At 33.8% G+C, this 24,027-nt stretch overlaps 1 protein-coding gene and 1 long non-coding RNA gene across 2 annotated transcripts; one reads left to right on the top strand and one right to left on the bottom strand.

Annotated features, from left to right (window-relative positions):
• Positions 1 to 6,933: 6,933 nt before the first annotated feature.
• On the bottom strand, positions 6,934 to 8,686 carry LOC118645593. Its single transcript, XM_036286978.1, has 3 exons — positions 8,355 to 8,686; positions 7,404 to 8,228; positions 6,934 to 6,958 (listed from the first exon to the last, which is right to left on the bottom strand). The coding sequence occupies exons 1-3, from the start codon at positions 8,684 to 8,686 to the stop codon at positions 6,934 to 6,936; spliced, it is 1,182 nt and encodes a 393-aa protein (XP_036142871.1).
• A 1,209-nt stretch (positions 8,687 to 9,895) lies between these two features.
• On the top strand, positions 9,896 to 13,426 carry LOC114254380. Its single transcript, XR_004963308.1, has 4 exons — positions 9,896 to 10,008; positions 10,153 to 10,517; positions 10,798 to 10,879; positions 11,141 to 13,426. It is a non-coding gene; the product is annotated as an uncharacterized LOC114254380 (long non-coding RNA).
• Positions 13,427 to 24,027: the final 10,601 nt, after the last annotated feature.

Genomic DNA, 24,027 nt, shown 5'->3' with positions numbered 1-24,027 from the left:
TCGGTAGGGTGAGTCATCTTCTTCGTCGTCAGTTTCCGTGTTCGTCCTGGTCAATTTCACGTTCGAGTCCACAGGGGTGCCGACTGGGTTGCAGTCGATCATTCCGAAACGTTTCAGCAGATCGTCTATGTAGCCTCGCTGATGCATGGTTACTTCGTTTTTGCCAACGTTAAACTTGATGTTCAGGCAGTGTTCTATCTCGCCCAGGTCCTTAATGTCGAAACACTTCGACATTTCTTCGTGAAATCTGGAGATAACTGTAGGGTCGTGATAGGCGACGATGATGTCGTCCACGTATACGGCTACAATGATGAGGTCTTTCCCTTTTCCTGAGTGGTACAAACAGGGGTCGGCATCGGAAGGGATGGCTCCAAACTTCTTTAGTGCGTTGTTCAATTTCGTGTACCAATTTCTCCCAGCTTGACGAAGACCGTATAATGATTTCTTTAGGAGGCATACTTTATTTTTGTTTTGCATTTCGTGCAGCATCTTCTTCGCCTCGTTCGCGATATACTGGTCGTCGTCGTCCTTTGAAATCGAGTTCAAGATTTTTTCCAGCTGCTTTGGAGGCTTCATCAGAATCTTTTCGTTCAAATCTCCATTGAGATAGGCAGTTGTCACGTCAAAATGGCGTATCCTCATCCCGAGACGAGCGGCCATTGCAGCAATAAGTCGTATCGATCCCATACGAGCGACAGGTGCAAAAGTCTCGTTAAAATGTAATCCGGGTTGTTGACTGAATCCCTGGGCGACAAGTCTAGCCTTGCGTCGTTGAATGGTTCCGTCGGGGTTAAATTTATTTCGCAACACAATGCGGCTGCCGATGATGGTAGAGTTCTCCGGTCGGTCAACAAGTTGCCATGTATTGTTTTGTATAACGGACTTGATCTCCGATACCATGGCATTCTGCCACTCCTCAGCTTCTGGGCTTGTCATCGCTTGTTTCATTGGTATTTCGGAAATTAGAGCTAAACTCTCCTCAACATACCCGGCATTTTCAGTGGTAGATGCATATACTTTACGAGGTCTTCCTCTCTCTCCGGTCCTTAGGATCTTCGGCCTTCCTCGTCCTCTGGACGGAAATTGCGGCGGTTCCGGAGGAGTTTCTCCGATGTTGTTTTCTTCAACCTGTTCTTCATCTTCGTCGACTGGGTTAGGTATCTCGATGTCGACAAATTCGGGTTTCTCCTCCGTTTCCTTAGTCGTTGATTTCTTGTCTGGTTCTTCGTATGATGGATGATTCAGTGAATATGGATTCGTATCCTCAACGAATTTGACGTCGCGCGATGTGACTATTTTTTTTTCTTCGGATAGCCATATTCTGAAGCCTTTGGATTCCGTGGAATAGCCCAGGAAGGTACCCTCCTTGGATCGTCGATCTAGCTTTCCTCGATTCGGTTCTCTGTTCAGACAGAATACGCGGCATCCGAATTGTCTGAGATGCCTTACGTCGGGTGCATTTCCGGTCCACAATTGATATGGAGTAAGTCCGTTTAGACTCCTGGATGGACACCGGTTCCGGATATAATTAGCGGTGTTAACCGCTTCGGCCCAAAAATTAGGTGGTAATCCCGACTGAGCCAGTAAACATCTTGCTGTATCCATGAGGGTGCGGTTTCGCCGCTCTGCGATCCCGTTTTGTTCAGGGTTGTATGGGATGGTAAGTCGCCTAGTTATACCCTTTTCCTTTAGGAATTTGTCGAAATCCTTGCCTGTAAATTCAAGACCGTTATCAGATTGGAAACATTTAACCTTCCTACCTGTTTGATTCTCCACGAGTGCGATGAATTCTTTGGTTGCTTGTAGTGCCTCGCTTTTGTGTCGTAGGAATCGTACTTCACTCCATCTCGAATGGTCGTCGATAAACTCGATGAAATATCTCGCTTTCCCGTTCGATTCGACCCGCATCGGGCCGCAAACATCAGAGTGAATCAACTCGAGTGATTTTGATACCCTGCTTGATTCCTTGGGGAAGGGTGTGCGAGTCATCTTTCCTTCGAGGCAGATTTTACAGTTGAAGTCTTTGACGGTAGAGTCGAATTTTAATCCGTTCATGACTCCACGACGCTGTGCTTCGATGAGATCCCTCGTGTTTAGGTGCCCCAGCCTGCGGTGCCATAGTTCAAGTGCTGAAAAGTCCTCCGAGGTTGATAGTGCGTAGCTTGGTTCAGAGATTAATGCGCCTTGAGTGACTTCGCGTGCGAAGTATAATCCGCCGACTCTGTCCGCGACCAGCTTAACGCTCCCGTCTTTATCTAGCACTCTTGCGTCCCTTTTGGTAAAAATTACATTAAAATCGTTATCTGTTATTTTACTTACGGACATTAAATTTGTGCGCAGGTCCGGAACGTGTAGAGTCTTGTTTAGTGATACGAGTTTATGTGTGCCATCTACATCGGCCGAAACGATCACTTTTCCTTCACCAGCCGTCTCAGTTGAAGCGCTGCTTGCCAGGCTCAATTTTCCGTGTCTCGAATCGTTGATTTCGCTAAATGCCTCTAACTCGCCGCAGAGATGTGAAGTAGCGCCGCTGTCCAGACACCACATTCGTTGGCGCTCGTTCTCGCTGGCCTGTAGAGCTTCCCCGGCGTACAGCGATACCTCCTCGGCATTTTTAGCAGACGGGCTTTTGTCAGTCTTCGTCCGACAATTGGCAGCCTTGTGGCCTTGCTTATTGCACTTGTAACAACGGAATGTACTAACTTTTTTGTCGTCCGTTTGTGCGTTGTGTTTGCGTTTGTGAGCGTTCGATTTGTCACGTGCTCGTCCCTTGTATTTTCTTACGAGCATAGCCTTGTCGCCAGTGTTATGAGTCTCGTCTTTTCGCGCCTCATCTTCCTCGATGATCTTCACACGTAGAGTGTCGGGTGCCGGAAGTTCGTCACGAGCCTCGATTGCGCATCGGAAATTGTCGAAGCTCGATGGCAGACTATATAGCAGCATTGTTGCCATCACATCGGGATGTATATCGACTTGCATATCTTGCAGCTTGTCGACCGCGTCGAAAAATTTATTAATGTGCTCACGAATGTCGCCGCCCTCATCCATCCGATGAAGCATCAATCGTTTCAACAGTGTAGCTTTTCTGGCGGGTCCTCGCGATTGATAGGTTCCTTCAAGTTTTAGCCAAACATCGCGCGCAGTGGCGCAGCCTTTAATCTGTTTCAGCTCGGAACTACCAATTGCTAATATAATGTCGGACTTTGCCTTAGCGTCGCTCTTCTCCCAAGCTTTTCGTGCGGTTTCAGATGCCGCATCTCCGGCGATAACCTCAGGTTTCACAAGCTCACCGCTCACATACGGCCACGCGTCATTTTTTACGAGGAGAGCTTCCATGTGAAGTTTCCAAGTGTCGTAATTGTCTTTTCCGAGACACTCGATTCGTGTCACGCCCGCGGTGTTCATGGTGAAAGAGGGTTATGTATCGGGTTACTCTCGTTGTGTATTTCACTGCTTCGACTTGTCGCGATGCCCCTGGGCCCATAACCTGTTAGGATCAGGACGGGGTCACTCCGTAATGATCACAAAGTCGAGCACGTAGAACTCGGGTAAACTTTATATTTATTAGTAGAACGACACGTACAAGTACACGCTATCAAGGCAAAGCGAGAACAGAACAGGCGGGAGAAAAAGGTAAGACCCGCGCGCATGAAGGCGTATACCAACTTAGAACTAGAGAGAACAAAGATGGAGGCTCTCAATAGCCATGTTACTAGCATTAGGTGTCGACACTAACAAAAAGTCTGATCCGAAGATCGTAAGATGCACGCGACACGCGCCAACATGAAGAAAGGCCTGTTTTGACGGTTTTAATTTTTTTGCACTAAACGCGTGAACGGATTTTAACTTGTCGCGGCTCATTTTGTAGGTTTTTTCAAAACTTACATTTTTTATTTAAAACTTTTTTTGTAAAATGTTTTTGTTGCACATGCAAAAAATCTGTTTTTTACACCTTCATGCCTATTTTTTACAATTTTCCAAAACTAGTTGCGAGTCTCAAACACACACATTTTATTTCTAATCACCTTCCAAACATTTTGGTGAAAAGAAGTGCCACTTACAATTAGTTCATTTTCAAAGTCTAATTTGACTGGACTACTCGTTCTTGTTCACGCTCTTGGCGACTGTCTAGCATCGGAGATATTTAAAGAGCTCTTTTATCTATAAAATAGAATAATATAAAAACTAAAACCTTTATTTCATATTTTATCGATTTAAAAATAATTTTTATGGATTAATGACATTTTTGTGATTAAAATACGACACTAAACGTGACACAAATTGGATTATTTTTAATTAATATGTAAAATTTTAATTATTAATGTATATTTCCAATTATCGTGTTACATCGATTTATGTCGCGTTTATATTAGTCATTTATATTATAATTATTTTTTATTTAAAAACTGTACAGAATTTATTTTTGTATTAGAATTTTTATTTTAAAAAATTCTAAGAATTCTGCCGTAAAAAGATATATGACATTTTAAAATATCATGTACAAAAGATGAAGAAAGAATTAGTATTTTAAATGTCTCAATGTAATTATAATTTAACTAAACGATTCAATTCAACAAATCCATTTAATTAATATTGGGGGAGCTTAATTATAAATGATCAATGTATGTTTGAGATAGATATTCTAAATACATTTAAATAGTTGTACAATAAATGTTCCTAATAGATTAGAATAGATTTGAATAGAACGGTTAAACGCGATAATTAACTCCGAAACAAGAGTAAAATGGTATTAAAAAATTAAATTTAATGTTATTGTTATTTAATTGTATTGTAATTTATATATGTTATTGTAATTTAATGTTATTAATTTTATTGTTATTGGTATCAAAATGTTTCTTATTTAATATTATTTTGAGATATGTAAACGGAGAATTAGGTGCTCGTTCGGTTTAATCACCGCTTCAACTTAAACGCCGGTAGCGCGACAAGGTATCAAGAGTAAAAATCACTGATCATATTCTACATAAAATAATTGTGCACAATCAGATTATTGTACATAAATAAATTGTACATAAATAAAAGTTGTACGTGGAAAAACTGTGCATAAGAATTATCATAAGAATGTTTTAAATTATATCTTGAATTGAAAATTGTACACGGATATATTGTGCGTACAAAAACTGTCCATTAATTATTTTGTAAAATATATGTATCGTCGAAACCTTTCGTACGCACAAGTCTCGGTATTATTTTTTGGGTGAGGTAAATGTTAACACGGATAATATTCGAGTCAAGGGCCGAATATTCCTTTATTCCTACCGAACATTAGACTTAAAAATAAAATATTCAAATACTTTAAACGTGTATTTTTGACACGATTAACATTTCAAAATATTAAAAAAGTTATTAAATATTAAAATTTCAAAATATTAAAAAACAAATATTTTCCACAAAATATCACACACTAAAATTTTTTATACAGTTCTTTTTTAAATAATATTTATAAAGAAAAAACATTACACTACAATATTCTGTGCGAGACTGATAATATTTTCCATAAATAAATTAAACAATAATAATATTATACACAAACAAGTTATACGTAAAAAAATTGAAAGTGGAAAAACTGTTCACGAATTAAAAAAATGTACACGACTATTTTTTATGTATTCTCCAACATATATTATACTTAAAAATTGAACACATAAATACTCTGGTATGAAGGCTTGTCTTTTAATTAAAATGTCTTTTAAATGCAAAGAACTGTACTGAGTTTTTAATATTCTAAACTGTTTCTTGTGTCAAAAACGCACGTCCAAACATTTAAGTGTTTAATTTTTAAGTATAATATATTTTACAAACTATAATTGGTGAACAGTTTTTGTACACACAATATATCTGTGTGCAATTTTTAATTCAAGACATTTTTATGATAATTCTTGTGTACAGTTTTTTCATGTACAATTTATTTGTGTACAATATTCTAATCGTGCACAATTATTTTGTGTAGAATATGATCAGTGCCAGAAACTGCTATTGAAAAATTAGGTGCCAGGTTTACCTTATATACTTATTGACAATTCTTTATAATTTGTAATACAATTAAATGTTGCATCTAACATAATCTTTTCTTTTAATTTTATAAAATTTATGTTTATATAATATATAATTTGCAGATAGAATTCTGTTTTTATATACATGTGACATATCTACATAATATATATACGTATGTAAAAATAAAAAAGTGATATATATGTATTCTCATATAATTATTCTTTAAATGCTTATTTTAATAGAGTTATCTTTAATTTTATTGTAAATTAAATACGTATTGAGTACTGAAATCAAGATCATTTAAAGTAATTTAAAAAATTTCTAAAAAGTATTTAATTGGAAATAAAATTAAATAGTTGATTCAACGTTGAAATTATGTTAAAACAAAGTCGAAGATTCTGCAAAAATTTGTATACTATTTCAATGTCGATTTGACTAAAATTTCCACTTTATTTTAATATTGGTTTTCGTTAGTTCGACGTCACATCAATTATATGTATATTTCTGACTGGGTATTAAAATCTCTCGCTAATGCGCTTTTACCAATATAATATCATTTTTGACCTGTTTTATCTTAAGAATAGTTACTGTGTTGGCCGCTACCATGATATGGTGCTGAAACCAGTGAAAAGTGCTGGTCTCGCTTAAATCGGGACCTTTGGCTATCTATCTATTAAGGGGATGCTGGACTGCCTCTCAAACTTAATCGAGGTCGATAATGTAGAGTCATTCGTGTACATCATTAATGAGATTTCGTATATATTTCTTTTATAGATTTAGAAATTCTTTTCCAGAATTAAAGTACATATATTAATATTAATCTGTGAATTCAACTAGTGCTTTGTTTCTATCCTCGGACCGCCTCGGACCGATTCTTCACTCACACATATATACGAAATTTTCTCTGACGCTTTTTTCTTACACAAAAGCTTCTAGCTCATTTCTGCAAGCATTTTATTATTCTTTCATGTAATAAGATTAGTGCGTACTAGTTATTTGTACGTACAGAGTCTTTAAAACTTATGTGTTACAGATGAAAGATACGAGGTGACTGCACAAAAATATAATTTTCTAACTTTTTTTGTTTTTTACATAATATTATAGGTAGGCACTATTTGTTATTGTCTATACTTTAATTCTGGAGAAGGATTTTTAATTCTATGAAATCAGTAAAAAAATAGGCCTAATTAAAAATAATAACGTTCAATCGGTAAAACAGACGACTCCAGCATCCCCTTAATCTGTGGTATTTAGTATATTTAGTATTGTAAGAGTTGAGGAGCAGGTGTAGCACCGGCAGCACTTTCCTCCAGATTGAGTAACTAGTACTCACGCGCGCGAACAGATGGCGTCGCTGACGACAGGCTGTAACGATAGGAATAACGCACTTGGCTAATTTCTGATTCGGAAGGGGATAGATTGTTTTAGAACCACTTGTATCGTGAATATATAAACTGAGGGGATAGGTCTTCAAGGTAGAAGCTTCTTGCGGACTCGCACGCAGAGATGATGACGGATGACTAGTTTCCTCCAGATTAACCATGTATGCTGGTTTAAGCCTCTCTGTGAAGATATTTGCAACTCGTACGTTGATATCTATAGCAAAAAGATAATCAGAAAAACGTTCTATAACTTTGTAAGGGCCATTGTAAGGGGCTTGTAATGGCTTTTTAACTGCATCCTCTCTGATAAAAACGTACGAACAAGACTGCAAATCCTTATATTGAAAAAGTCTGGGTTTAATATGATGTGCCGTGGGTTGAGCTCTTAATTGATGCATATGTAATCTTAGTTTTTCAATAAAGATCTCCGGATCTATTGGAGGATCTTCGGAGTCGAAAAACTCACCGGGGACTCGTAGAGTAGTACCGTACAATAACTCGGCGGCGGATGCCTTGAACAAAGTACGTAGGCCTAGGAGAACAGTAGGTAGGTATTCCACCCATTTTTGACCTCCGTGGCAGATGAGGGCGGATTTAAGCGTGCGGTGCCATCGTTCGACTAATCCGTTTGAGGCGGGATGATAAGCTGCTGTTCTTGTCCGGTTGCAGCCCACCATGTTGGTGAAGGCTTTGAAGAGCGCGGCCTCGAATTGCGGATCCTGGTCAGATGTAATAGTGCGTGAGGCACCGTAACGAGCAATCCAATTGTCGTAAACAGCTGATGCCACCGTATCCGCGGAGATATTAGATAGCGGGATTGCTTCAGGCCACCTGGAAAATCTATCAACTATAGTTAAACAGTAGCGGTAGTTTTGATAAATTGGGAGGGGGCCAATAAGGTCAATATGTATATGCTCGAATCAATGATCTGGAGTGGGTTATTTTATGGGGGAGTACTTGTTGTGTCTATGAATTTTTGTGGTTTGACAAAGAAGACAAGATTGTGACCAGTTTCGAATCTCTTTGTCCATTGATGGCCACACAAATTTCTGACCAATTTGTTTGCTGGAAGCTTTTCCGTTTGGGTGAGCTAGATTATGAACGGCTTCAAATATTCTTCTTCGGAAAACTTTAGGAACGAAAGGGCGGATCGTGTCTGTGATGCAACCGGAATATAATAGAGAACTTGTTCCTGAGAGAATAAATTTGCGTAAAACTAGAGAAATGTTTCTGTCGAGTAGTGTCTTTAGTTCCTCGTCTTTTTGTTGAGCTGAGGCTAATTCCTCCATGGTAACAATAACCGGCATTTCAATTTTGTTTATTCTGGACAAAGCATCCGCGGCAATGTTCTTATTACCGGTGATGAATCGAAGATCTGTGGTGTATTGCCCAATGAGATCAAGTTGACGAGCTTGGCGAGGAGATGCCTTATCGAGTTTCTGTCGAAAAGCGTGTATTAAGGGTTTGTGATTAATGAACACGGGAGCGTCCCAGATGCGCACAGTAATAAACGGACACAGTAGGCTGAGTGAAACGGACACAGTAACAAACGGACACAGATCAAACGGACACAGACCAAATGCGCACAGACCAAACGGACACAGTAATAAACGGACACAGTAACAAACGGACACAGACCAAATGCGCACAGACCAAACGGACACAGTAATAAACGGACACAGTAACAAACAGACACAGACCAAATGCGAACGGATCAAATGCGCACAAACTTACCACATGGGTTGCAACTTCTCAGGGCACCCCTACCGACGGGTTGGGTGCGGGAGGGGGGGCAAGCCCCCCCTTGCACCCGTGTGTGTGTGTGTGTGTGTGTGTGTGTGTGTGTGCGCGCGCGCGCGCGCGCGCGTGCAAAGCATTCTCTACACCACATAGATTTGCGACTGTATCCGTTTAGCACTGTGTCCATTTGTTACTGTGTTTGTTTGGTCTGTGCGCATTTGGTCTGTGCGCCTTTGGTCTGTGTTCGGTTGTTACTGTGTTCGTTTGTTACTGTGTCCGTTTGTTACAGTGTCCATTTATTACTGTGTCTGTTTGGTCTGTGCGCATTTGATCTGTGTCCGTTTGTTACTGTGTCCGTTTATTACTGTGTCCGTTTGGTCTGTGCGCATTTGGTCTGTGCACATTTGGTCTGTGTCTGTTTATTATTGTGTCCGTTTGTTACTGTTGTTACGTTTTGGACGACGGACCTTCCTTTATTCTACTTACCTCGGCAATAGGTAAAGGGGCGCTCTCTCTCTTTTTGGGCTACCTGCTGGGCCGGCAATACCCTAGGATATGAGAGCTAGGGTTGATTTAATTATTAGCTGGGTTGTAAGATATTTGGATAAAATAACGGTTACACGACATTTTCCCGAAAACTAGATGAGAAAATGTTAATACTAACCAAATTCTCTAGGCAATACCGTTTCAATTTCTGCAGGTTAGTAACACTGTTAAAGTAGTAAATCCAAGGTTTGCAGAGTCGGGTTTGACGTATGCGTGCGTATATGTCAAACAATAAATATTATATAAATGATTTATGACATTTGATTTAATAAATGAATAAAAATTACACAAATAACTAATAATATAGTGCATAGAGATGAACAAGGTGAACAAATGTTTTATATATTTATATATGAGAGAACAAATTATATTTATAATATACATATTAATGTATTATATATTATTATATGTATTATATTACATTATATTGTATTTATATTATATTATATTATATTATATTAATTTTCAGTTTCTTTAATGTGCCTTTATAAACACCAATGCATGATTGAATTTTCGTTCTTCACCTTGGAATCATTCAGATTTCAAGGAAATAAAATTAATAGAAGAATAAAGAAAAAAGCTGGAAAGAAATAAAGGAGAATAGACAAATATATCAGATAAGTAGCTAATATCTTTATAGAATAAAAAATTGTGTATCCTACGTGCTTTTATAATCATAGAGGAACTAGCTAATTCATTTCTTGAATTAATTTTTTGTTTCAGCTTCCCAGTCAATCATTTGCTTGTAGAATGTTGATAGCCCCGGAGAACAATCCCCTGCAGAGTGAAACTACCAAATTCTAAGCCTACTACGTTCTCGAGTGTACCAAAATTGTAAGCCAAAAAGTTGAAATCACATTGTAGCACTAAGTAAATTTATCATTAACAGTGCAACAACAGATTGATACAACAAACTGAGAGTATGCTTGTCGAAATTGTTTGTACTACGAAGCATATGTGCTGTTTGTACCAGCAATGTACTCACATTGTTTACACTAGAGATTCTGTTGCGTTTATCATTAATATATCATCAACGCTTTCGACAAACCTGCTCATTGTTCATTGTCACTCTGTTATATAATCTGCTGATCGATGTATACCTTTTATCTTTCAGCAAGGAGAACGTGTTATCCACATTGGTCTTTGCAAGAATGGGGATTTGGAGTAGCAATGGAATGCTTGTCAAAGATTATTTCGTAAGTAAATTTACACTATTTGAAGTAAAATAAATTATTGTAAATGGAAAACCCATTAAGACCATAATAAATAAAAAAGTTACAATTCTGGGAACAATAATTAAAAAAAGAATAGTAGTAGTATTAAAATGTTTATTTACTTATAATGGTTATTTCCCTACTAATTCGAATAATTGATATAAGATTAATAAAAGATCCAAATCTTTGTTATTTTTAATTTGACTCCAAATTTCTAATATTTTATTTTCTTTTTTTTTTTAGGCTGTTTCGTATTGTTCGTGCCCAAAATTGTGGATGCCTCATGAAGCTCCGAATACGTTTCTGGTGCTTAGAAAGGTAAACTGTAAATAATATTGCATTTTAAAAATAATTAATATGGTATGGAAAAAATGTTAGCAAAATGAGGCATTTAATATACCTAAAAATTCAACAATTGTTGTGTGTTTTTTCAGGTTCAACCGAAGTTCTCGGTTGTGTCTCTCAGATATATTGTTAGTTCTGTGTACTTCTTGAAATACGCAGAAGGAATTGGGCTTGAAATACGCAGAAGGAATTGGGCTTAAAATTATTCAGCCACGTTTCTTGATAATAATGGAAAAAGGATTCCAAAAACGTGCAATTATGGAATATAATTGTAGATATTAATTTAAAGCCTTCTTCTATCAACGTATGTGGCAAATAAGCCAAAGATATGAACAGTTTTGTAGCACCCCACCCCACATCATCTTTTAGTATGCCATATTTTTCAGCATTATGCACTAACGCTTGTAATAAGAAATAAACATGATTAAAATTGACATGCATTTTATGCTAATTAAGTTATTTTTCCTAATTACCTGACTGTAATGAAATAAACAGCCCATAATTTTAGCGCTAGGAAAAACTGTTCGTAAAGCTTTCCTTTCAGCTTTCTCAAAATCAGATATCACTGTATCAGATTTTATTTTTAAAATATTTGTAACTTTTTTTAATACAGCAATATAATTTTTTGCGGTGCGACCTTCCATTATGGCGTAGACTATTGGAAATGTTTAAAAAATTTCAAAGCATTTATATTTAATAATATATTTACATAGAATATAGAGTGCCCGTTGTGATTAAAGGAACTAATTATTTCAATAATGAACTAAATTGTTTTGCTTACTCTAATATTGTGTTTAATGATAATTGTCCACAATTGACAATTAATATTTTTTAGTTGGGGAACAGTAGCGAATGTTCCATCTACAAAAACTGTTAATTTATCGTTTTGCTCATTTAGAATTTTATCTGACAAACTTTTGTCAATAAAAATAATTGCTTTCGTCGTATTATCTTCAACAACTAATTCTACAATAAATAAATCTTCTTCTGTTATAATCTTTTAATTAACTATTACTCTGATGATGATTACTTACTGCTTACTTTGTATTTGTGTTTGATTTACTAATTACTTCAAGTATAAACTAATGTTAAAAGTTAAATATCGCGGTTTATTCATTATTCTTTACTCATTTGTTTGTCGTTATGGTTTTTTTCTGGTTAGTATTTTTCCCGATTGTCATTTTGCAATCGAACCAAGATATTGTGTGTTAACATTCTACAAGCAAATGATTGACTGGGAAGCTGAAACAAAAAATTAATTCAAGAAATGAATTAGCTAGTTCCTCTATGATTACAAAAGCACGTAGGATACACAATTTTTTATTCTATAAAGATATTAGCTACTTATCTGATATATTTGTCTATTCTCCTTTATTTCTTTCCAGCTTTTTTCTTTATTCTTCTATTAATTTTATTTCTTTGAAATCTGAATGATTCCAAGGCGAAGAACGAAAATTTAATCATGCATTGGTGTTTATAAATGCACATTAAAGAAACTGGAAATTAATATAATATAATATAATATAATATAAATACAATATAATGTAATATAATACATATAATAATATATAATACATTAATATATATATTATAAATATAATTTGTTCTCTCATATATAAATATATAAAACATTTGTTCACCTTGTTCATCTCTATGCACTATATTTTTAGTTATTTGTGTAATTTTTATTCATTTATTAAATCAAATGTCATAAATCATTTATATAATATTTATTGTTTAACATATACGCGCGCATACGTCAAACCCGACTCTGCAAACCTTGGATTTACTACTTTAACAGTGTTACTAACCTGCAGAAATTGAAACGGTATTGCCTAGAGAATTTGGTTAGTACCAACATTTTCTCATCTAGTTTTCGGGAAAATGTCGTGTAACCAAAATAACTGAATTTACCCCTCTATGAGGGGTTCTAACTCAAAGGTTTTGTGTAGGTTTACTCTATAGTAGTAAGGGTGACAGTGACTTATGTATAACAAGAACGGTAACGAGGGCAATAAAATCAAAATAGTAGTAAGGTAGTAGCAAATATGAATAATTCTGGCAAACGATATGATAATCTTATAATAAAGATTATAAAATAGTCATGACAATAAGCTGATAATTGAGTAATAATAATAAAAATAATTGTAATAAATTAGCAATTACAAAGGTCTTACAAGGGGACCTTACGGGTCATGGAACACCGATTTTTTTTATACTTATAGGATTTGAAGATCAGTACCCGGACTTCAATTTCCTAAAGCAGTACGATGCGCTTCTCAAAAATACTCGAGAAAATCGATTTTGAAGATTTCCGATATCTGTAAGTACAGAAAATTTTAACCTATTGTCAGAGCCGCTCGTAGCCGAGCGCACAGAGCTCTAGTTTCGTAAGCGCGGAGTCGCTGGTTCGATTCTCGCTCTGGCCTCAATTTTTTTTTTATAAGTTAATAAAGTTTTTTTTTTAATCCTATATCTTAACATTTATCTAATTGAAATGCTAATTAATTATAAAATATTATTTTTTAAATAAAAATTAACATTTTTTTATTTTTAATTACTACTTGATTGAAAATGCGAATATTTATAATAAATTAAAATTTGGTACAAAAAATAGAAAACATTAAAGAAAATGAAATACTTTTTAAGAGATTACGAGTAAATACAAAAATAATATAAAAAACAAAAATAATATTTATAAAAATGGTTGTTTAATTTTTATGAGTTATTAATTCATGTATGTTATAAAATATATTAATAATAAATACATTTGACATTACTCGTCAGTATTACATGAGCCAATTTAATTTTTATTTAAAAAATAACGAATAAATATTTAATAATTAATTAGCATTTCAATTTGATAAATGTTAAGATATAGGATTAAAAAAAAAACTTTATTAACTTATGAAAAAAAAATTAAGGCCAGAGCGAGAATCGAACCAGCGACTCCGCGCTTACGAAACTAGAGCTCTGTGCGCTCGGCTACGAGCGGCTCTGACAATAGGTTAAAATTTTCTGTACTTACAGATATCGGAAATCTTCAAAATCGATTTTCTCGAGTATTTTTGAGAAGCGCATCGTACTGCTTTAGGAAATTGAAGTCCGGGTACTGATCTTCAAATCCTATAAGTATAAAAAAAATCGGTGTTCCATGACCCGTAAGGTCCCCTTGTTAGTAAAATTATAAATAATAATGTCAATAGGATAACTGTTTAATAGTTGAATAATAATAATAACTGAAAATTGGTAACTCTAATGATAAGGATTATAAAGCAGTGATAGTAATAAGATAATAATTGAATAGCGATAATAATAATAATAGCGAAGTTGGCAATTGCGAGCAGCGATCGCAGATTGCGGCCCCGGTAGCACAACGGTCGCATGGGGAGGGGATAGCTAGTAACTCTAGCGACACGACCGCACATGCGCTCAACTCGCTTGAGCACGCTGCAACGTCTCGACATTCTCGGCAGGTCTCGGCTACCGTCGAGAGCGTTCGGCTCGTGTGAGACAGACTCTTCTCTCTCGCGCGCTGAATATTTCTCGATAGCCCGACGGCGAATTTCCTTCGCCACGAGTTGACACTTGACGATGTATGCGTGTGTATATACATATATATATATAAAATTATATATATATATATATATATATATATATATATATATAAATTAAATTATACATTATTACACACACAAATTAGTACTAAAAAATTAAATAATAAATAATATGATGAATGAAAAAAAAAATGTATTTGTGCATGTAATAACGTATAATTTAAAATATAATATTTATTTTATTATGTATTAATAAATATGTAATAAATATATATATATATATATATATATATATAAATAACCACGTTAATAATATTTCCCGAATACTATAAAATAAAATATATATTTTAATCACTATATATTATTATATATATATATATATATATATATATATATTATAATCATTGCTATCATTGATTCTATTATTTATTATTTTATTTTTTAATATTAATGTAAATTATTATCTTAAAATTATAATAAATTAATTATGATAAAAATGTAACTTAAATCATAATAAAAATTTGTAATAAGTTATTAAATACACAAATAAAAATAGAAAGAGCTGACGAGTTAGCAAAAGATTAATGAAAAAAATTTAAATTATTTAAGTGGCTTCCACGCCACCCATGAGGTGCCACTATATAGCGCGTTAGGTTTTTTTACGTGGACCTTCGCCAGTAGCCCTATTATACCACATTTAATTTAATCTTTGATACTATTAACACATCTATTCATAGATGTGAGGTCTAGCGTTTTAGACCAGTTTTTAATTAATTATTTAACACATCTATTATTCATAGATGTGAGGTCTAGCATTTTAGACCAGTTTTTAATTAATTATTAACCACATCTATTATTCATAGATGTGAGGTCTAGCATTTTAGACCAGTTTTTAATTAATTATTTAACACATCTATTATTCATAGATGTGAGGTCTAGCATTTTAGACCAGTTTTTAATTAATTATTTAACACATCTATTATTCATAGATGTGAGGTCTAGCATTTTAGACCAGTTTTTAATTAATTATTTAACACATCTATTATTCATAGATGTGAGGTCTAGCATTTTAGACCAGTTTTTAATTAATTATTTAACACATCTATTATTCATAGATGTGAGGTCTAGCATTTTAGACCAGTTTTTAATTAATTATTTAACACATCTATTATTCATAGATGTGAGGTCTAGCATTTTAGACCAGTTTTTAATTAATTATTTAACACATCTATTATTCATAGATGTGAGGTCTAGCATTTTAGACCAGTTTTTAATTAATTATTTAACACATCTATTATTCATAGATGTGAGGTCTAGCATTTTAGACCAGTTTTTAATTAATTATTTTAAACACATCTATTATTCATAGATGTGAGGTCTAGCATTTTAGACCAGTTTTTAATTAATTATTTAACACATCTATTATTCATAGATGTGAGGTCTAGCATTTTAGACCAGTTTTTAATTAATTATTTAACACATCTATTATTCATAGATGTGAGGTCTAGCATTTTAGACCAGTTTTTAATTAATTATTTAACACATCTATTATTCATAGATGTGAGGTCTAGCATTTTAGACCAGTTTTTAATTAATTATTTAACACATCTATTATTCATAGATGTGAGGTCTAGCATTTTAGACCAGTTTTTAATTAATTATTTAACACATCTATTATTCATAGATGTGAGGTCTAGCATTTTAGACCAGTTTTTAGATGTGAGGTCTAGCATTTTAGACCAGTTTTTAATTAATTATTTAACACATCTATTATTCATAGATGCGAGGTCTAGCATTTTAGACCAGTTTTTAATTACTACTCTCAACTGCTTTAAATTGCTACACTTAGTAATATATGTAAAAATAATAATACTGTTCACAAATAAAAATAATAATGTCCAAAAGAGAAATTAAGTGTAATTTCAATAATGGATATTATTGCATTGAAGACGAAGAACCAGCAATTGCATCAGCAGCATACAAAGTTAAAGAGCTTTTTTTCTTTTCAGGACGAGCTGCATACAATTTGTCGGACGACATGCAATACAAATGTTGTTCAGTCACTGGCATGTTAACAGCTGCTTCGTTCCTCGTCCTCAACGCTGATTTTAGTACGCAAATGGCATTAACAGAGGTCGAGGAAAGTTTGTTGCGGTTTTTGTTTTTTAAATCGGTTAAAATTGAAAACGTTCTCTCCGGATCTGCATTTGAATTAGGAAGAGATCGAACAGCGCTCAAAACATATCTCAATGTGGGATACTTGTAAGTGTTATTCGACAAATTGCGCTGCAAGATCTCTTTCCACATTTCATCGAAATTTAATTTTGATAAATTGTGTTTCTCTTCAGTAGTAAAATCAGATGACAATGTAAGCCACTCTTTTTTTAATAATTCTTCATCGAAGCCACCGAGAGTTCTCGCAACGAACAAAACATGTTGGAACGATGCCTCTCTATTATTATCAAATAAAGATAAATATGGTTTAAAAACTTGTAATTTATTCAAAAAAATATTTTTAATTGGCAATCTTTTACGTATCTCCTCCGCAGCAGAAACATAAAATTGTAAACAATTCTGGCGAATAGTTTTAACAGTATCTACATTACCTTTCATTGTTAGATCATCGAGATACTCCTCACAGTCGGATCCAACAAAAATTTCATTAAAATCTTTCTGAATTTCTTTCTCCGAAAATGTAATATTTGTGGCTACATCTTTTAGATAATCTTTTTTAACGAAATTTTGGCAGATTTGGGAGAGAAAGTTTGTAGATTTTAACTGCAACAAATGGATTCTGGTTTCTTTTGATTGAAAAAACGCATTAAAAGAATTAAAAAAATTTAAAATATATTTAAGAAACAGAAAATAAGCTTTCATTTCGATATTATTCATCATAGACAAAAGATGTTCTGCAGATTTCGTTTGGTCGCTCACAACCATTTCATGTAAAAAAAGATGAATTGTATCCCATGATTGCAGAAGTCTCTCGACACATGCATGATGAGACAGCCAGCGCGTGTTACTTAATTTTAAAATTTTTCGATACTTTTCTTGAAAGCATTCGCAAAACTCACGAAAAATTGCCGTACGTTTCGGACTACTATTGATGTATGCAGATATTCTTTTGAGAAAATCGTCACAAAATGACGGTATTTTTGCACTTGCCGCGTGTGCAGCTAATGCGGACGAATGGCATGGGCATGGAAATGTTAGCAAATGTTTGCACATTTGCTCTAATTTCGTTTTAAATGATAAATGTTTTCCTGTCATTACCGATGCATTGTCGCATGACAGGGCAACAATATTTGTGAAGGGAATCTGTAATTTCCACATATTGAACTTAAATGCATTGAATATCTTTTCAGCGCTAGAATCTTTCGCATCAATATTTATCAGTTTCACTAATTGTGACCGAACATCTAATGTCTCGGAATCCACATATCGAGTGAAAAATGTCATCCATTTTTCGTTGCAGATGTCTGAAGTTTCATCAATAAAAATAGAGAATTTTGTTCTCTGAAGCTTATTAACAACTTCTTTTTCCTCAACTGGATGTAAAACGTTGGAAATTATGTTTCTGCATTTAATCGGACCCATGCTCATGCTTTTCAACACATTAGGATTTTGTCCTATTTGTTGAAATAAATTAAGAATCTCTTTTGCAGTTTGAAACGGTATATTTTTTTCTGCAATTAAAGTGGCATATTTTATTTCTGCTGATTTTTTAAGCTCATCAAACGACAATACAGATTCTTTATCTTGCGTATCACAATTATTACTTGATTCGCTCGTTTTAATATCTTTTTCTTTACATAAGCTAATGTGACTTTTGGATTCTGCGTGTCTACGAATATGCGATAAATGAGCAGCAAAGAATATGTCGCAAATTGCACAATGGCATTTGCTATTATCACGCGGAACCTCACGTAACCATGACTTATAACCGTCAATTTCTAGCCATTTGCAATAAAACTTAAATTTTTTCTGTTTATCTTGTGCTACGTCATTATCGTTAGAGGAAGACATATTCTCGAAACATGCGATGCATTGCACGAAAAATTTGCATTGCATATATCACAAAAATATTTACTATCATCGGAAGATACTTTACGTATCCAATGTTTATAACGCTCATCACTAAGCCAAGCTTCTACAAAACTTCGCTTAGGTTTTTTGGGCAATACGTCACACGTTTCCATATCGGAAAAAAGCAAAAAATAGAAAAAGCAAAAAGCGAAAGAAATGATTGAAGAAAGGATGAAAATAAAGAAAGTAAAAGAAAATGTATGTGTGTATGTGTGCGTGTACGTATTTGCATGTATGTATGCGTATGTATGTGTGTACGTACTTGCGTGTAGATAAGTAATTATAAATAAATGCGTAAAATAAAACTTTTAGCCTTTCCAATGTAACGTTGTTTGTGAAATGCACTTATGTTCAAAACGTTAACACTCAATCGAAAAAAAATAATGATAATATTATTAAAACACTGTAAGATAAACTAACAACAAATAAATCGTGATGTGCTCTCCGCACAATAGTCAAACGACAAATGAGGCTCGCACTCACACAATCAAGAACCAGCCGTGTAGCGCTCGGTGCAGCACATGTACGCGATTCTCAATTGTTTATCATAGCTCTGCCGTCTTGCACATTTGGAAAGCAACCGCCATGGCGCAGAGTTGGTCTCGTGAGTAATAAATCAATTTATTATTCTCTTTCTTGCATTATCATAAAATTTTCTTTTATATTATATTGTATATTTTTTTTGTATTACCAGAATCAGAAGAAGTTGCATCTATGCAGCAGTTGCTGCAACAGTTGTTGCAGCAACAAAAAAAACAACAACAACAGCAGCAGCAGCACCAAAAAGAAGTCCAACAGAGGTTGGACTTCCTTTATGGCGAGCTGCAAAAATATAAAGAACAGCAGCAGCTGGTGCAACAACCACAGCAGCCACAGCAGCCATAGCAGTCACAGCAGTCACAGCAGCCACAGGCAAAACGTAAAGTATTTTACATTATTTGTTATTGGGATAAAAAATTATTCAATTTTAATAACGTATTTATTTATTTATTTTTAGAGAAAAAAAGAGGTGCCGGCCGCGCGCGAGCCCGCTGGCGAGCCCAGCGAGCCTTTCAAGGTAGCCGAGGAAGAGGTCGAGGCCAAGACAGCGGACGAGGTGGCGGCCGAGGTGCCGACCGAGGTGGCGGCCGAGGTGGCGGCAGAGGTGGCCTCACGTATAATATTTACAAATATTATAATTTTTTTTAGAATATAAAATGATATAAAAAATACTTCAAATTTTTTTAAATATCCTTATATTCCTTTCATTATTCCTTTTCTTTATATATATATAAGTATTAATAAATTAAAATCTTACCTGGAACGCTAGATCTCACATCTATAAATAGATGTGTTAACAGTATCAAAGATTAAATTAAATGTGGTATAATAGGGCTACTGGCGAAGGTCCACGTAAAAAAACCTAACGCGCTATATAGTGGCACCTCATGGGTGGCGTGGAAGCCACTTAAATAATTTAAATTTTTTTCATTAATCTTTTGCTAACTCGTCAGCTCTTTCTATTTTTATTTGTGTATTTAATAACTTATTACAAATTTTTATTATGATTTAAGTTACATTTTTATCATAATTAATTTATTATAATTTTAAGATAATAATTTACATTAATATTAAAAAATAAAATAATAAATAATAGAATCAATGATAGCAATGATTATAATATATATATATATATATATATATATATATATAATAATATATAGTGATTAAAATATATATTTTATTTTATAGTATTCGGGAAATATTATTAACGTGGTTATTTATATATATATATATATATATATATATATATTTATTAAATATTTATTAATACATAATAAAATAAATATTATATTTTAAATTATACGTTATTACATGCACAAATACATTTTTTTTTTCATTCATCATATTATTTATTATTTAATTTTTTAGTACTAATTTGTGTGTGTAATAATGTATAATTTAATTTATATATATATATATATATATATATATATATATATATATAATTTTATATATATATATGTATATACACACGCATACATCGTCAAGTGTCAACTCGTGGCGAAGGAAATTCGCCGTCGGGCTATCGAGAAATATTCAGCGCGCGAGAGAGAAGAGTCTGTCTCACACGAGCCGAACGCTCTCGACGGTAGCCGAGACCTGCCGAGAATGTCGAGACGTTGCAGCGTGCTCAAGCGAGTTGAGCGCATGTGCGGTCGTGTCGCTAGAGTTACTAGCTATCCCCTCCCCATGCGACCGTTGTGCTACCGGGGCCGCAATCTGCGATCGCTGATTGCGAGAGCTCAATAAAATTGTAACTAGTAATGACGACGAGATAATTGATTAGTGGTTGGATAATAATAAGGATAGTCGTAACAAAATTAGCAATTACAAGAGTTTAATAAGATCGTACACATAATAATGACATTTGAATAATTGGTTGATAGTTGAATAATAATCATAATAATAGCTGAAAGTTGGTAACTTAAATAATAAGGATTGTAAATCAATGATAAATAATAAGATGATAATTAAATAATAATAATGATCGCGACAAAATTAGCGACTACAAGAGTTCTGTAAAATCATAAATAATAGTGGCAGTAAAATAGCTGGTTGGTAGTCGGACAATAATGGTTGTAACTGGAAGTCGACGACTATACCCAGTGAACACAGTAATATAGCAGCAGTGTAACAGCAATGTAACCGAATATAACAGGTTACGTTACTCTGAAATTACACGTAACTTACATGTAAGTTACAATTTCCGACTCAGCAATATAACATGTTATAATTACATGTTATCTAACCGTTACACAACAGTTACAAAGAAAAATAAAATAAAATAACAATTTCATTTTTTTAAAATTATTTTTATCAACAGCACATACTACATTTAGAATAAATTTTTATTAATTAATTAAATTTAAATTATGTTATTTTTTATTTTATGCTTACTTGCCGCTGCTAGGTTTGAACCCGGGACCTTAGGATTAAGAACCTTGTACTCTACCTGCTACGCCAATTTGACTCATCGATATAGGTACTTGTTATTGTCTACATATACCTATATGTAAACTGACGCGACTATATTATTTTTTATAAAAGCAATTAAATTTTGCAAAACATATTAAAAATAAATAGCATTAATTTATTTACTTATTAATTTCATTGTTAAATTTATCTTTTTCCATAACCTTAATAATTTGATGGAAATTGCGATCTATTTAGCACTAATCTTTGAAGCGTTCAAATGATTAATTAGATGGTTAACTATATAGATCATAATTCTAAGAAAAATTGAATAGTATACATTTATTATTCTGTTTTTGTTCAGCACATGATGAATTTAGATTTTGTGCATTTTTTGTGCGCAGTAATTGTAGACAAACCGTTATTTTTGAAAACATTATCTTTATAATAATTTTTTTTTATTATCAAATAGATCTATCATTCAGGATATAATGTTGTCTGATTTCTGAGTCAACTACAACGCATATCGTTCCGTAATAACATTGATATGAACGTGTTATGTTACGATTATACAATTTTTGTTGAATAACTGTAACGCCAAAACGATGTATAACAGCTATATCACTTGCATATAACAAATATTACGTAACAGGTTATTTCCATGTCATATAGCACCTACATATCACAAGAATAACAATGTTAAATTACATATAACTTCCATGTTATATTGCCGCTATAAAATGTGTTCACTGGGTAATAATAAAGATTATAAATCAACAATAGTAACAGGATAATAATCGAATAGCAATAATAATAATAATAACTGAAAGTTGGTAACTTCAATAATAATAATTGTAAATCAATAACAATAATAATATTGCAATTAAATGGTAATGATAATACTTGCAACAGAACTAGCAATTACAAAGGTTTAGTAAAATCGTAGGTAGTAATGTCAATAAGATAACTGTTTGATAATTGAATAATAATAATGGTAACTGTAAGTTAGTAACTATAATAATAAAGATTGTAAATCAATAATAATAATAAGATAATAATTGAACAGCAGTAATGATAATAGTAACAAAATTAGCAATTGCAAGAATTTAGAGAAATTGTAAATAGTGATGATGACAAGAGAATTCATTAGTAAAAACAATAATAATAATAATAATAATAATAATCGTAACAAAATCAGCAATTATGGTGGCTTTAGTAGAGGATCATAGATACCAATAATTAGGAGGTAATGATTGGATAACAATAATTGTAACAGGAGATTAACAATTATGTAACCCTAATAAGGCCAGATTATAAATTAATAATATGACCCTTAGTAAAATGGCGGTACTAGGAGTTGCAAACAAAGATGACAAATAATGATTATCTGAACATGAATTTTCCTGGTGGAGGCGCGTGTCCTCTACTTCTTTGTCGAGCAGTTGTTCCTCGATGTATTCATCTATTTCCTCCAAGGTAAAAATTTGAGGATTGAAGGGGCATGTTAATGTTCGGGGTTTGGTAGGGTTAGCTGGAGGTGGATCATCTAAAGGTCGGGAATGGTCGTCTATAGGGGATATCAAAAAGTTTATAGGGACGGTCGGATCTTCTATGTCAGGGATTTTATCTAAATTTGGGAAAAAACTGTCTTTAAAACTGTAAATATCCGTAGGTATGAATTCGGGCGTATTAGTAGGTTTCAATCGTTTAGTGGGAAGGGGCGGGGTGTGAGATTCTTCAACCTCTTCATTTGGCGGAGGAAGCAATTCCAAATTGAGGAACTCTTGGATTTTTCGGTCGAAATCTTTAAGCTTTTCCTCTGTTAAGGACCTTGATGATACGCGGTTTGCTGCGCGCCTACTGAGGGGAATAAATTTCATCAACCCTTTTTGTTGAGGGAAGAAAGAAAATATTTTGATATTCTCGGAACTTAATTAGTTAAGTTCTTATTTGGCGACGCTTCGCGTCAATGGCCTGGACGAATTAAAAGATGTTGTAGCCATTCGATCTACATTGATGAAGAAAAGAGAGAAACAATTATGAGTATCGGCTCGAAAATTAAATCTGGGGGAAACGATGTTTGCAACTATCTTCGTTTTATTTTATTTTTATTTATTTGGGCAAGGGGGAGATAAAGACAGAAGAAAGCGGGAGAAAGAAAGTTATGGCCTTAAGATCAATATTGAG

The sequence above is a fragment of the Monomorium pharaonis genome, chromosome 5, assembly GCF_013373865.1.
Source record: "Monomorium pharaonis isolate MP-MQ-018 chromosome 5, ASM1337386v2, whole genome shotgun sequence".
Lineage (NCBI taxonomy): Eukaryota > Metazoa > Arthropoda > Insecta > Hymenoptera > Formicidae > Monomorium > Monomorium pharaonis.
The sequence above is the reverse complement of the archived record's forward strand: the minus strand, read 5'-3'. Positions and strand labels throughout refer to the sequence as shown.